Source organism: Plecotus auritus (genome assembly GCF_963455305.1).
Source record: "Plecotus auritus genome assembly, chromosome: 2".
Lineage (NCBI taxonomy): Eukaryota > Metazoa > Chordata > Mammalia > Chiroptera > Vespertilionidae > Plecotus > Plecotus auritus.
This window is the reverse complement of record NC_137771.1, coordinates 49,253,273-49,268,678: the sequence shown is the minus strand read 5'-3', so window position 1 is coordinate 49,268,678 and position 15,406 is coordinate 49,253,273. Positions and strand designations below refer to the sequence as shown.

General features: G+C 41.5%; 1 protein-coding gene across 15 annotated transcripts in view; it reads right to left on the bottom strand.

Moving 5' to 3' along the window:
* Positions 1-518: 518 nt before the first annotated feature.
* Positions 519-15,406, bottom strand: part of SGIP1 (SH3GL interacting endocytic adaptor 1) — a 211,138-nt gene continuing 196,250 nt past the window's right edge. For all 15 annotated transcript variants that reach the window (XR_013959841.1, XM_080654272.1, XM_080654267.1 and 12 more), the window contains 6 exons: positions 13,318-13,473; positions 8,511-8,643; positions 4,189-4,391; positions 3,064-3,128; positions 2,074-2,238; positions 519-1,073 (listed from right to left, as the gene is read on the bottom strand). Coding sequence is in view for 14 of the 15 variants with exons in the window: in XM_080654272.1 (XP_080510398.1) it covers positions 1,051-1,073; positions 2,074-2,238; positions 3,064-3,128; positions 4,189-4,391; positions 8,511-8,643; positions 13,318-13,473 (745 nt within the window). In the remaining variant the exon portion in view is untranslated. The remainder of the gene's footprint in view (positions 1,074-2,073; positions 2,239-3,063; positions 3,129-4,188; positions 4,392-8,510; positions 8,644-13,317; positions 13,474-15,406) is intronic.

Sequence of the window (15,406 nt, the reverse complement as noted above, 5' to 3'; positions counted from 1 at the left end):
TTCTCCTTCTGGATTTAAATAGGGATCAAACATTTTTTTAATGAGATTTTTGGTCTCAACATTTTGATTCCTATGGGTAATTAGGAAGATACATGGAACCGTTCTCCATGCTCGGTGGGAGAAACTCTGTTTAGAGTAACTGTGCAAAAGTTGCGAACCAGCTCAACTATGGAAAGTCTTGAAGTTTTAAAATCACAACTTTGGTTTTAGTCTGACTGGATTATTCAACAATCTCTACATTCGCTAAGCTGTAGACAGAGGGGAAGTAGTTAAGATGTCAATATCTTCTTTACTCTTGATTATAATTTCATATACTTAAACTTTAAATATGAATTGCTTTCCCTTTTTACACAAGTTATAAAAATAAGAGGCCCTGTTTACACAGTTTGCATTTTTATGAAATTTGCAGTTTGAAAAAAAAGCTTTTTTAAAAAGTGTTAATTAATGCTTTTCTTTGAATATGCTGTAACCTTAGAATTTTTTTTCTGAAATAATTTCTGAATTTAACCCACTAAACATTTGAAGATAAAATTTTTTATTTAGCACTAGAATAAAACATACTAAGAACTGAAAAAAAAGTTTTTTTCTGGTTCCACTTAATTTCCTTTGTATGTGGCACCCCCTTTGTGATAGCTATCAATATTATATTTAAATTTTATATATTGACAAAATTCAACCTACCTCTGTAAGCACTGTGCCATTCAACAGTACTACTATTAAATTTACATACCACAGTTTAAATTACATCCATTTCAGGAGTGGTAAAATGCTAAAACTCAAGTGTCTAACTGCTTTACTAAAATGAGTACAATTTACAAATACAATAATTACATTTTAAAACCATAACAATATTACACCTAGAAGTAAATACTGTAGGACTGGTCATCATGGTATTGTGTGAGGGAAATCATTGCTGAAAAGTGGGCATTTCCAGCAGATTTATCCCAAGTGCAGATTTTGATTTGTTTTCATCAAATCAAAATTGAAACCTGTTTCTCATACAACAGTTCTCCATTATAGGAATCTTCCGAATCCTTGCACAAGATTTTATTAGTTGTCTGCCAAGTATTTTCCTGTAAAACAAAATACATACCAACAGGTTACCTACTATATAATAATCAATAATGTGATTACTAAATGGCTAACATTTCTATTCCTCCTACCTTAACCCTAGGAGCCTAATAATGCATATTTGATGGCTGTAATACTAATTATAAGACACATCACATTTTTGGGGTTTTCAATTTTCCACACCAGCTAGTGGCCTTTTCACATTTCCATATAAAAACATTTTTCACAAATTTGGGTTTTGCTTAGAATAGGTTGGGAGATTTGTTCCCGGATGTGAGACTCCATCTTATTGTAGGAAGAGTGGACATATAATTACTTTCCAATCTGGGTCATTTCTGAGGGTGAAAGGAGTGTAATTAGTAATTATATCAATACAGCATGTACAAAAACCAGAATTTATCCCAACAAATCATTGACAGGTATAGTCACCCCAGTACTGGGGAATCCCCTGCCAACAAACGACCTTGTGTGCCCAAAACCCATCTCATGGTCACATCAGCTCATAGGCAACAAGGTCTGAACTCCGAAGTAGATTCTTTAAGGTTGCTGTTAAAGAGAGAGATGGAGCCACTTAAATCTCAGCTAAGCCTGACTAGTCTAAAATCTATGAAGATTGGAGAAGAAAAGTTTTCAGGTAAAAAATACATTCAAGGCAAATAACATTTACCTTGTCAATATAACAAAAGTAGGATTTACTTCATTAACCTCAGTGTACACATCTATATAACGGGAATGATTAATTAGTCCCACCTAAGAAACAGAGCCAGAGCCAGAGCCATGATAAGTAGCCAGGGCTTTCCTAATTTCTAATTTCAGTCCACTGTCCTAGTTTTTTCTTCATTCAACAACTGGTTTGCTTTCTAATTGAGATAGGTATTGGGGGTTGGGAGTGAGAAAGAGGAGTAGAAAAAAGATGAGGAAATCACAAACTTTTTCTTTGGAAGGAAGAGTTGTTGAGGCAACATTATTTTTGCAAATGAAACTCACAAGATACACACTTACCTGCAGCAAACCTTTTTTTGATGAGTGAGAATCGATAGCCTGCTCCAACAAGTTCAATGTCACAGCCAGAAAGGGTGCTTCCTTCACTTGTAAACTGCACAACCAATGGGGAAGGTTTGCTTGGTCCTTCAGATAACTGAAATCTTGCCAATAAAGAACCCACACCTATCAAAAGAGTATTATATAATTGCAAGACAATAGTCAACACCACATTCTGGATATAATTTTAGAAACTATATTCAAAATTAAATACACAAAATCTAACTTATTAGAAAATAGTATATGTTTCAGGGACAAAATGGTGATGAATAAGATTTATCATTACATATGATGAGTGACTCCTACTGCATGCAGATTCAAGTGTAATTCAGCCAAACAGTATTAAAAAATTTGGAAGTATGCTACTCGGAAGGCAACGTATTCTCCAACCTATGATTGATATCAGAGGAAAGTAAAACATATCTAAACTATCAGGGAGTGTGAGATCTGATACAGAGTGGAAATATGCCTAATTAAGAGCTCTCTTTTTTGTGTGTGCTGAAAATATGGTCTGTTTGATGTGATGTTTGGGTCAGAAAAGGGGAAGCAGAAGATTCATTGAAGAATTACTTGCTTTTATTGGCTGAAATACATATATACCAAAATGAAGTGACATATTTTGCTTGCTTTTAGTATAAAGTGTATTTTGGTTAATAGTTACCTGGCCCTAACCGATTTGGCTCAGTAGATAGAGCGTTGGCCTGTGGACTCAAGGGTCCCAGGTTCGATTCCGGTCAAGGGCATGTACCTTGGTTGCGTGCATATACCCAGTAGGGAGTGTGCAGGAGGCAGCTGATTGATGTTTCACTCTCATTGAAGTTTCTAACTCTCTACCCCTCTCCCTTTCTCTCTGTAAAAAATGAATAAAATATATTAAAAAAATAGTTACCTGATACCTGCAAGTTATTTCAGCCTCAGATATTAAATAAAGTAAGCTTGTGATGACATTACCTCCATTTTCTGACTTCTGAGAAATATCGGGAATTTTCCACAATATTCTTTGTTGTTCAGCATTCCTGAAAATAAAATTGGTAAAAGACTTTTGCATATGCATGGTTTTTTGTTTAATAGATGCCTTATTTTTTCCGGATAGTGTTAATTTTTTTAAAAAGGATTTTGAAGATTCTAGCTACAATTTAAACATTATCTGTTTATCCACATATAAATTCTTTCCTTTCCTGTTCCTTATTGTAACTGGCTACATCACTGTCGGATAGATATTTAGAGGCCAATAGGGTTAAGTTTTTAAAACACATCTACTGAAAAGATAGACGAGAAGGGTTAGTTCATCAGTTCAGGTCATTGACATTGGAGCTGTTACATGACTGACATTCCTTTTTTTAAATGTTCCATTTTCTGCTTTTGACAATCATATGGAAAACCCAGAAGATTTTTTTCTAGGAGCTGCCATTGATACCCAGTGCCTATTCAGTCTCCGTTCCCAGAGGCTACAAAGCGAAACCCTCCACTGCTCAGACTCCCTGTGTTTAGGGCCCTGGGTGCAGACTACACTTCGCCAGTTCCATGCACGGCGTGAGATCTGGAGAAGAGGAGGGAGAGAGAGGCCTTTCTCCTGCTGCTTTCTTGGCTGTTTTCTGCTGCCAGCAACCTGAGATGTGGGGATCTGACCACAGTGCTGCAGTCCAGCCTGCAGTTGGTGGGTGTTGAAAGGCAGTTAAGGCAGAGCTGGTAGGAGCTTCCTCATCCTTCACCGGAGTGACAGTGGGGGTTCTTGAATTCAGTGGCTGCCCTGGCAGTCTCCTGATGTTCCTCCTTGGTTATGGCCGAGGTGAGCTGCTCCTCTGGCCGGCCGATTCTACGTCTTCCAGGAAACATTCCTGGAGATCCAGCCTAAAGCTTGTTTTTCGAGCACTTCCACCATGTACCTGTGGGCATCTAAATCCCTGTGCTAAACCACTTTCTGCTTAAAATGGCTGCGGTGGTTTCTGTTTCTTTCCCTGAACCTGACACACAGGCCTGCTGTGCTCTCCAGGAGGAAACAAATGCTAAGAAGTGTGGGGTCCCTCTGTCCAGAGGAGCTCTTTAGGGAAGAGGAAGGGGGTTGGGGCTCCTTACCAGACTGCCGGGGGGAGCACGGCCTGGAGCTTGGTTACTCCTCCATCGATGGGGACCAGGAACTGCACATTGTTGAGGGCCACTGCGGTTGTCATTGCATCCGTATTGTATTTGTAATCTATGCGCAGGTCGGTGCTGGTGGGCTCACACCGCCAGTTCACTGCCAGGTTCAGAGGTGTGGACTGAATGCCCTGGGCCGACACCTTGCCAAATGACAGGACAGAGAATAGTTAAGCCTCCACCATTAATCTGAAACAAGCCAGAAGCTAGGATTATCTCCCATAGTAATGTTCTTAGATATGAAAACGTCCTCATGCTGTTTGTGTTTGTGCTGCTCACAGATAGATGAGCTCTCAGTGAAAATCACCATGAAGGGTGCCATGTGAGGGAGAGCTGGTGCTTTGGGGAAGTTGTTACGGATTAAAAAATAAAACCAATGATGAAACTCTCTAGCACTGTAGAGTTTAGGATACACTTTATGTCAGTTAAGGAGGTGGTAGAGCACTGGTTAGGGGCTGAGGCCCAGGAGTTAGACAGGTCTGGATGTGAGTTCTCATTGTCAGTTACAAGCTGAGTGATCTTGGAGCAGTTACTAAACTTCTCTGTGCCTCAGTTATATCCTCATCTGCCAAATGGGAATTATAACAACAATAATATTTACCCATAGATTTGTTGGGCAGATTGAAGATGTTCATGGGAAACACTCAGGAAAGGGCCTGGCACAGAGTCAGTGACCAGTATTTTAATTAATGTTACCTATTAATATTCTTATCATATTTGCCCTTCACAACAAACCAGTGAGACAAAGCAGGTTATTGTTACTCTTCGGATTTGTCAAAATAAGGACTTGGTCCTCTAACTGGAAGTGTAGCATTCAGTTGTCTACTGTCAATTCTAGTTAGAATCAACTGTGAGTCTGACCAAGGAAAAACCAAGTTTGCAGAATCAACTAAAATATATTTTATCTAAAGCCAATAATATCAACTTGAGTTTTAAAGATCCACAATGAAAAAATTCACAATGTTATTATTCCTTGATCGTTCACTGTGACAATGAATAGCTCTAGGAAATTCTCCTTTTCTAAGTACGCCACACTGCAGGAGCGACTGGGTGGTGTCTATGCCCTTGCAGTTTGAGTCATGGAGTATGAGTTTTGCTGATTTTGAAAACGATAAACAGCTCTTTACTGACTTCGCAATGTCTGCACATATGGACACATGGTGAAGTGGCCTGAGGCAGGAGTGGCTGCTGCAGAACCAAGCCCAGAAATGTGTCATTGTTGTTTCAGTTAGATAATCATTATTACGATTTTTTAAACTTTAAATATCTTTAACAACACAATCCTCTGCAAATGAACTTTTACTTAAAAATCTATCAGTTAAGATAGATCAAAAGCGGTGTTCCTGCACTCTGTCCTCAGCAGTTCCTGCTTCATAGTGGTTCTATTCAGCCAGGTGCTTGTGGCTAAGTGAGGGTGTGTTTTTGATTGTCCTTATTATTGGGGGATGATACTGGTGACCAGAAACTAAACATGCTGCAATTTGAGGGCAATCCCATAAGAAACACTAGTTGTGCCTCCCACCCAATTCCTTGCATAATTGAAAACAACACAATTCAACAAGAGATTTTTCAGAGCACACTTTAACACAGAACAACAGGCCTAGGGCCACTTATATTTTCCAAAGTACTTTGAAATACAGTAAGCTCCTCACACAACCTATAAAATACCTAGGTAGGAATCATTATTATCTTTAATTGCAGGTGAGGAAACTGAGGTCCAGGGAGATGAAGTGCCCAAGGTCAGTGGCCAGTAGGAAGGTGACTTAATTCCAGAATTCAGTTTCTTGCCAACGTTATATTTACACTCTAAACTCATATTGCAATAGGTGATTCTATCTATTTTCTAGGTTCACTTAATGACAAATATGAAGAATTTAAAAATCTCACAGGATTTAAAATTTCAAAAAAACAATTTAAATCTGAATTGAAAATGTAGATGCAGGATTTGTAATGAAAGTTCATGAAAAAAAAAAAAACCAAAAAAAACAGCTACCATTTTAGTTTTACCCTGTTGGGCATAAGAACCATGCATGTGCCCCAGAATTTAACTTCCTATTGAGGGAAAAATTACACTGAAATTTCTTTTTCTTAACTCCTTTAATTTCTCTCAGAATCTTAAAGCAATCACTAAATATGTTTAAATGTTTTGGGAAAAAAGTTAAATGAAAATGCATTTTATATTATCTTTTAATTATAAAAGTGATGAATTTCTGCCATATTATGTGTTTGTTTAATATTATCTATATATATATATAAAAGTCTAAGTGACCGACCAACCGGCCGACCATTTGACCAGCCGGTAGCTATGATGCACACTGACCACCAGGGGGCAGATGCTTAACCCAGGAGCAGAAGCCACAGGCATGGAAACATGGAACAGACTGATGAATCTCAGAGAGAAGGGAGGAGGGGGAGGGCAGGAAGAGATTAACCAAAGATCTTGTATGCGTATTAGAGGCCCGATGCATGGATTTGTGCACCAGTGGGGGTCCCTCTGCCTGGCCTGTGGGGATGGGGTCGAAACCGGCTCTCCAACATCCTCTGAGGGGTCCTGGATTGCGACAGGGCACAGGCCAGGCCGAGGGACCCCACCAGTGCATGAATCCATGAATCCATGCACTGGACCTCTAGTTGATAATAAGCTTAGATAATCCAATTCTTACAGGAAAAACAAATCCATTTGCGTTTTTGTAAAATGTACCATCATATATATACTTCACTTTCAATGGTTTCCTTACGATATTATGAGTGCTTTTCAACCTATAGGGTGTATTATAACCACTTGGAGAACTTGAAACAAATACAGATATATGGGTCATACCCTGAACCAATTAAGTCAAAATCTCTGTGAGTTTCAGGGTCCAGCAGATGTCTATGTCTGTATCTATGTCTGTGTCTATATCTCTATGTCTAGTTCTATATTTACAAATAGATTTTAATGTAGATATCTATGTATATTCTATATAATAAAAGCCTAATAGGCTAAGTGTCCAGTCATCCGGTTGTCCATTCAACCAATCAAAGCGTAATATGCTAATGATATGCTAAGACAGCTCAACCGCTCACTATGACCTGCACTGACCACCAGGGGGCAGAGAGTCAACCAGTTGACCAGTAGCTATGACGTGCACTGACCACCAGGGGGCAGAGAGTCAACCAGTTGACCAGTAGCTATGACGTGCACTGACCACCAGGGGGCAGATGCTCAACACAGGAGCTGCCCCCTGGTGGTCATTGCGCTCCCACAGGGGGAGCGCTCCTCAACTAGAAGCCCTGAGCCGGCTCACGGCTGGCAAGCACAGCCGCAGTGCCGGGAGCCTCTCCCGCCTCCACAGCAGTGCTAAGGATGTCTGACTGTCCCTGGGGAGCGGGCCTAAACCGTCAGTTGGACATCCCCTGAGGGCTCCCGGACTGCGAAAGGGCTCAGGCTGGGCTGAGGGATCCTCCCCCCGCCAAATTTCATGCACCGGGCCTCAAGTCTATATATAATTAGCACAAGATCAGAACCAGTATTCATTTACAAGTTCTCTGGTGATTATAGAGTTAGGTTTAAGATGCACCAATTTCTAGTAAAATACAACTTTAAAAATATTTTTTCCTTATCTTAAGAAAAATAATTTGAACATATTTAATCACAAAAATTATAATACATTAAAGATAACCTAGGTGATTAAGTGGCTGGGAATTGATAGGGTACTCAGGCTGTATAGAATCCTGGTTTGAAAGCTTATTTACTAAGCCAGTAATAATTTGGGAGAAGGGCAATCCTGGACACAAAAAGAAAATTCTTTTATACTATATTGTGTTATACCAACCAGTCTTTTAACCTCAAATTATTTCTTACCATGAATTTTACTAGAATTTATTTCATAGGACTACCACATTAGAAAAAAACACCAGAGTACTTACATTTAATAATTTAAGAGGTTTTAGTATAGTAATGTTCTTAACAAAATACAGTGAACAAGTTTATCAATATTTATAATCTTAACTGATGTAATTTTCTGCAACTTCATTTTGTGGCATGTTTTTCTAATATTTAAATAAAATATTTTACTTGTAAGTTTAAACTAAGAATATGTATGAATATTCTTGTCACTAAGTCTGCAAGTAGTCTTTTAAAATTTCTATTTTCTTATAATTATAGCTTTTAAATAATATTAAAAGAAATGTTATTTTATTTACTTTTATTTAATGCTAGGTATGTTAGACTATACATTTGTAATGTAAAAACCACACCTTGGCCATATAAATAGGCTTACCTGATATTTAAGCATGTCCACATTATAATATGTAGCCTGGGGTTTTTGTTCAGACACTTTCTTTAGGTGAGTCATCAAATTTGGCATGTTTACCCAGAATTCCTTGCTATTGGCATCACTTTGGGTATTATCACTATTCAATTGGGAAGAAAAAAAATGATTATCATCTTGACACAAAGAATCATCTTAGCAAATTGCAGTCTGATTTCTACATCCATCTTTGACAATTTGTAGATTATATTATTAACAGTAGTATGATTTCAAGTCAATTGCAGTTCTGAATGGTATTAAGTTAATAGATTAATACCCATAGGGAGGCATTATTGTAGTTTTATAAATCTCAGTGAGTACCCAGTAGTATTAACCAATCATAATGATAATTGGTTGCTTTAAAGAGTGAATTATTTATTAATCCAAACTTAATAGCTCTGATGAGGAGAAACCAAGATGGCGGCATAGGTAAACACCTAAACTGCTGCCTCGCACAACAATTTCAAAACTACAACTAAAAGACAGAACGGACACCATCCAGAACCGCAGGAAAGCTGACTGAGTGAAAATTCTACAACTAGAAGGAAGGAGAAAAGCTCACAGAGAATTGGAGGTACGGCAAAGGGTCTTTGTGCGCGCAGAGAGGAAGGGCGGCGGAGTGCCTGGCTGGCTTTCTCTGGCGGAAGGGGGAAGGGAGCCCCCGACCGCATTGAACCCCAGTTCTGACTGCACTGAACACCTATTCCGGGCGAGCCCCTGGGGACCCACGCTCTTGTGGGGGGAGTCTGGACTCTCGGGCGGAGACTCGGGAGCCGGGGAAGGCGGAAGACTGAAAGTCCGCTCGCGCCAGTGCGCACAAAGGCTGCGGGAGGCTGCCACAGGCTTTCCCTAGCGGAAGGGAGTGAGAGGCTCCTGACGGCACAAAACCCCAGTTCTGACTGAAGTGAGCCCCAGTTCTGACTGCAGTGAACCCCAGTTCCAGGCGAGCCCCCGGGGACCCACGCTCTTGTGGGGGGAGTCTGGACTCTCGGGCGGAGACTCGGGAGCCGGGGAAGGCGGAAGACTGAAAGTCCGCTCGCGCCAGTGCGCACAAAGGCTGCGGGAGGCTGCCACAGGCTTTCCCTAGCGGAAGGGAGTGAGAGGCTCCTGACGGCACAAAACCCCAGTTCTGACTGAAGTGAGCCCCAGTTCTGACTGCAGTGAACCCCGGTTCCAGGCGAGCCCCCGGGGACCCACGCTCTTGTGGGGGGAGTCTGGACTCTCGGGCGGAGACTCGGGAGCCGGGGAAGGCGGAAGACTGAAAGTCCGCTCGCGCCAGTGTGCACAAAGGCTGCGGAGGCTGCCACAGGCTTTCCCTAGCAGAAGGGAGTCAGAGGCTCCTGACGGCACTGAACACCAGTTCTGACTGAAGTGAGCCCCAGTTCTGACTGCAGTGAACCCCAGTTCCAGGCGAGCCCCCGGAGACCCACGCTCTTGTGGGGGGAGTCTGGACTCTCGGGCGGAGAATCGGGAGCCGGGAAGGCAGAGGACTGAAGGCACACACGTGCTAGCAAGGGCAAGGCTGACGGGAAGCCAAGACTGAGACTCCACCCCATCCAAGCTGAGCACAGAGGCTATTGCAATTTGGCAAGTCTAATCCTATAAGGCTGTCTCCAGCACCGGACTTCTCCCAGCATAGACACAGCTGATCCTTACAGCCAACTGGCCTGGAGGTCAATTCTTCCCAGTGATACCAACAACAATAAAGACTTAATTACAACAAGGCTGTACACACAGTCCACAAAGGGGTGCACCAAGAGTGTCCACCTCAGGTTAACTGGGGAGGCAGACCCACTGGGCCAAATTGGAAACCTAGCACACAAATCTACCAACTCAGGGAAGCAGTGAAAATGCGGCGTCTAAGAATCAGATCACAAACGAAAGAAATGGAGGAAAACAAACGACTGGATATAGAATTCAAAACCACGGTTATAAGGCTTTTTAAGAATATCCTAGAAAAGGCCGATAAATATAACGAGACCCTCGAAGAGATGAAAAAGGACCAACTAGAAATTAAACATACACTGACTGAAATAAAAAATATTATACAGAGACCCAAAAACAGACAAGAGGAACACAAAAATCAAGTCAAAGAATTGAAATACAAAGAAGCAAAAAACACTCAACCGAAAAAGCAAAAAGCAAAAAAAAAAAATCCAAAAAGTTGAAGATAATGTAAGAAGACTCTGGGACAACTTCAAGCGTACCAACATCAGAATTATGGGGGTGCCAGAAGAAGAGAGAGAGCAAAATACTGAAAACCTATTTGAAGAAATAATGACCGAAAACTTCCCCCACCTGGTGAAAGAAATAGACTTACAAGTCCAGGAAGCCCACAGAACCCCAAACAAAAGGAATCCAAAGAGGACTACACCAAGACACATCATAATTAAAATGCCAAGAGCAAAAGACAAAGAGAGAATATTAAAAGCAGCAAGAGAAAAACAGTTAGTTACCTACAGGGGAGCACCCATACGACTGTCAGCTGACTTTTCAACGGAAACTATGCAGGCCAGACGGGAGTGGCAAGAAATTTTCAATGTGATGAATAGCAAGAACCTACAACCAAGATTACTCTACCCAGCAAAGCTATCATTCAGAATTGAAGGGCAGATAAAGAGTTTCACAGACAAGAAAAAGCTAAAGGAGTTCATCACCACCAAACCAGTATTATATGAAATGCTGAAAGGTATTCTTAAAGAAGAGGAAGAAGAAAAAAGGAAAGATAAAAATTATGAACAACAAATACATATCTATCAACAAGTGAACCTAAAAATCAAGTGAATTAAAAACCTGAGGAACAGAATAATCTGGTGAATACAATAGAATCAGGGGCATAGAAAGGGAGTGGACTGATAATTCTCAGGGGGAAAAGGGTATGGGGGGGTTCATAAAGAGACTGGACAAAAATCATACACCTATGGATGAGGACAGTGGGGGGTAGGTAAGGGCAGAAGGTGGGGTGGGAAATGGCTGGAGGGGAACTATGGGGGAAAAAAGGAGAAATAATTGTAATAATCTGAATAAAGATTTATTTAAAAAAAAAAAAACAAAAAAAAACAAACAAACAAACAAACTTAATAGCTCTTTCTACATCACCAGTTTCTTCTGACTTAGTCAGTTAATGCAATCAAATAGCTGAATTCATTGATTTTTTTTTTTTTTGTATTGACTTGAACAGTAGTATCTCAGAAATTACTGAGTTAAATATTTGGCCAAATGTCTTTGTCGCCAACTGCGGCAAAAAATGGTGATAGTAAAATTACCATGCTACCTTTTTAGCATTCATAATATATCACCTAAGAGCATCTAAGTCATAAAAAAGTCACTTTTCTTACAAGATGACCCTGTAATTTAAATGATAATTACCATGGTAGTTACAATAGACTAGCACAGTCTTGATGAACTGAGGAGTTCTGTATTCTTATGAGAAGCATTAGCTTTGCTCAGGTGCCTGTCCACAGGTGTCCCACCTGATATATCTTGAAAATGTTCTTATCAATGACAAAAAAGTCACGTAAGAGTGTGAAAAGCATTTGCTCACTTCCCACATAATGAGGAAACTGAGAACCCAAGTGATTCAGAAACTGGACATACTACTCAAGTTTAATGACATTTCACTTTCAGAATATTCTACGTCAAACAGTAGATATAATTTTTTGAGCACCTATTATGTGCTAGGCACTCTGTTAGACACCTTAGAAACATTTCATTAAAATCTATCTGTAAAGGAAGAATTATCTTCCTTTTTAAGGATAAGCAAATGTTATAAAAAGAGAAAATTAGAGACTAAGAAGACAGAAGAGTGGCAGTGATAATGTTATAAAGGCAGGTCACAAGTAAGCTGCCAGAAGGCTAACAAATCAGAACAGCTCCATCAAAAAAACGTCAGAGCCTTGAAATGGCTACTGTTCTGTTTAGAGGGAGTAGTTTGGCGGGGGCGGGGGGCGGGGGGAGAGCCAAGTCTCAGCATGATCTGTGTGGTTCTGCTGGGTCCTGGTCTAGGCTGTTAAGGACACAGTAAAGCTATATAACTCGGGGCATGTAGGAAGAGAATCCTGGCCTCTGAGACTTGGTCTCTAATCAGTCTGAGGTAAAAATGCTGATTCAGGCTGTTTAAAGTTTTATTATCTAAAAACATCCAAGTTACCTAGAGCTTCCAGAGCTGTAGCTACACAGCAAGGCAGCAGATAGTAATGGAGGGTCAGCGAAATTAAGTAATTTGCTTAAATTGGAATAGCTAATAGGTATGAGAGTCAGGATTCCAGCCCAGGTCAGTGTTATTGTAGGTCATGCTTTCACACTATACTAAACAGAGGCACTCGATGTCAATGTAATTATGTTTCACAGAAAAGATGTTCATGTTCATGTGAAGAGTAACGCACAATTCAAATATCGTTTGACTTTAAAGATGCTAATACATTAACATTTTATTCCTTTTATTGGATTCATTTTCCACCATCCTTATCCATTGTCTACTGATGATAAGTAAAACGGACAATAAATAAATTGTCACTAATAGAGATTTTATTACTCTAAATCTCTTCCCAGCCACTTGAGATAGTGGGCCATTAAAATACATATGTGCAGAGATGCACAGTCAATCACAAAACACTTGGGCAGCTGTAAAAGTTCTGAGTTTGAATCTACACACGTATCTGAGCAGCAGTAATTGCTTTACAGTGTCACTCCCTTGCTAAGGGTTATCCCTCCTTTATCTGAGAATGAAGTGCTAAGCTACACACATCTCTAAAACAATTGTGCAAAATATATTTACCAGCAGAGAAGTTGGGGATTTGGCAGGACGTGTTCTAACCTGCTGAAATTTATCACCCGGAAAGTCAGGGCAGCTGGCGATGGGTTGTTGGCAAAGTGTCTGGTGATGCCGGCAGGGAAGGACAACACCATTTCTCCAGTAATCTTCACGATACATCTGGCATATCAAAACACATGAGAGGAAAGAGAGGAAGCACAGATCAGTATGCTGTGATCAAAACAGTTGTGAAAAAGAACAGATTTATGCAACAGATGAAAGGTAAGCGCTTGTAACTCCACTCTCAATATAAATCATTTCTAAGACTCAATGGTTTGTTTTAACACTTATCCAAAAAAGAGAGTGGCTATTCCACTGAATGTCTTTTTAAAGTGGAAGAAGAAAAGTGCAGTTTTTCTTTTGTAGAAAAATCTACATGTTCCCCTCACAAATAGAATCATCTATTTTGGTGGTTCTCTCTCTCTCTCTCTCTTTGATTTCTGAAGTTTTGACAGCATATTCAAAGATATTAAATTGCACAATGCTATCACATTATTCACTGGGACTTATTTTAATTCTCTGAGGGACATGATTGATGCACTGAGCATGTTCTTCCATGTACCCTTGAGGTAAACTTAAGCTTCTGACTTAACAAATCTGCATTAACTTATCTACTTGGTTGAAATTGTTACATCAGTTAACATATAAGTTCACACAGTAGGATGATAATTTGCAAGGAAGAATAATTCTTTTTTTAAAGGCCTTTATTGAGATATAATTGACATATTATATATAAACTAGTGGCCCGGTGCACGAAATTCGTGCATGGGGGGGTTCCCTCAGCCCAGTCTGTACCCTCTCCAATCGGACATCCCTCTTGCAATCTGGGACCACTGGCTCCTAACCGCTCACCTGCCTGCCTGCCTGATAGCCCCTAACTGCCTCTGCCTGCCTGCGTACCTGATAGCCCCTAACTGCCTCTGCCTGCCTGCCTGATAGCCCCTAACTGCCTCTGCCTGCCTGCCTGATTGCCCCTAACTGCCTTTTCCTGCCGGCCTGATCTCGCCCCCAACTGCCTCCCCTGCCAACCTGATCTCGCCCCCAAATGCCCTCCCCTGCCAACCTGATCTCGCCCCCAACTGCCTCCCCTGCCAACCTGATCTCGCCCCCAACTGCCTCCCCTGCCAGCCTGATCTCGCCCCCAACTGCCCTCCCCTGCTGGCCTGATCACCCTAACTGCCTCTGCCTTGGCCCCCACCACCATGCCTTTGTCTGGAAGGAAGTTGGACGTCCGGAAGATGGCCAGTTGACCCGGTCTAATTAGCATATTACCCTTTTATTAGTATAGACTAGAGGCCCAGTGCATGAAATTCATACACGGGGGGTGGGGGGTGTCCCTCAGCCCAGCCTGCACCCTCTCCAATCTGGGACCTGCCCCACTGGGATCGGGCCTAACTGGGCGGTCAGACATCCCTCTCACAATCCAGGACTGCTGGCTCCCAACTGCCCTCCCCTGCAGGCCTGGTCCCTCCCAACTGCCCTCCTCTGCCAGCCCGGTCACCCCTAACTTCCCTCCCTGCTTGCCTGATTGCCCCCAACTGCCTTCCCCTGCAGGCCTGGTCCCCCCCAACTGCCCTCCCCTGCAGGCCTGGTCCCCCCCAACTGGCCTCCTCTGCTGGCCTTGTCACCCCCAACTGCCCTCCTCTGCTGGCCTGGTCACCCCTAACTTCCCACAACTGCCCTCCCCTGCAGGCCATCTTGTGGTGGCCATCTTGTGTCCACATGGGGGCATCCATCTTTGACCACATGGGGAGGCCATCTTGTGTCTTGGTGTGATGGTCAATTTGCATATTACTCTTTTATTAGATAGGATAGATTATATAGGATAGGATTGCTTAAATGGGTGGGGGTAGCCTTTTTCAGCAGGAGAGAATGCTCTTTGCAGACAAAAATACATAATCCCTATATCTGGACTGATAGCCAGCCATATGCACTATACTGCCAAACCAGTCATTAAAAAATTGAACCGCTTTCTTACACCTTACACCAAACAGCTGTTGCCCTTAAAACCCCTCCTCAGCTTCTACCTTAGGTTCTGCCTTTGCAGTTCACC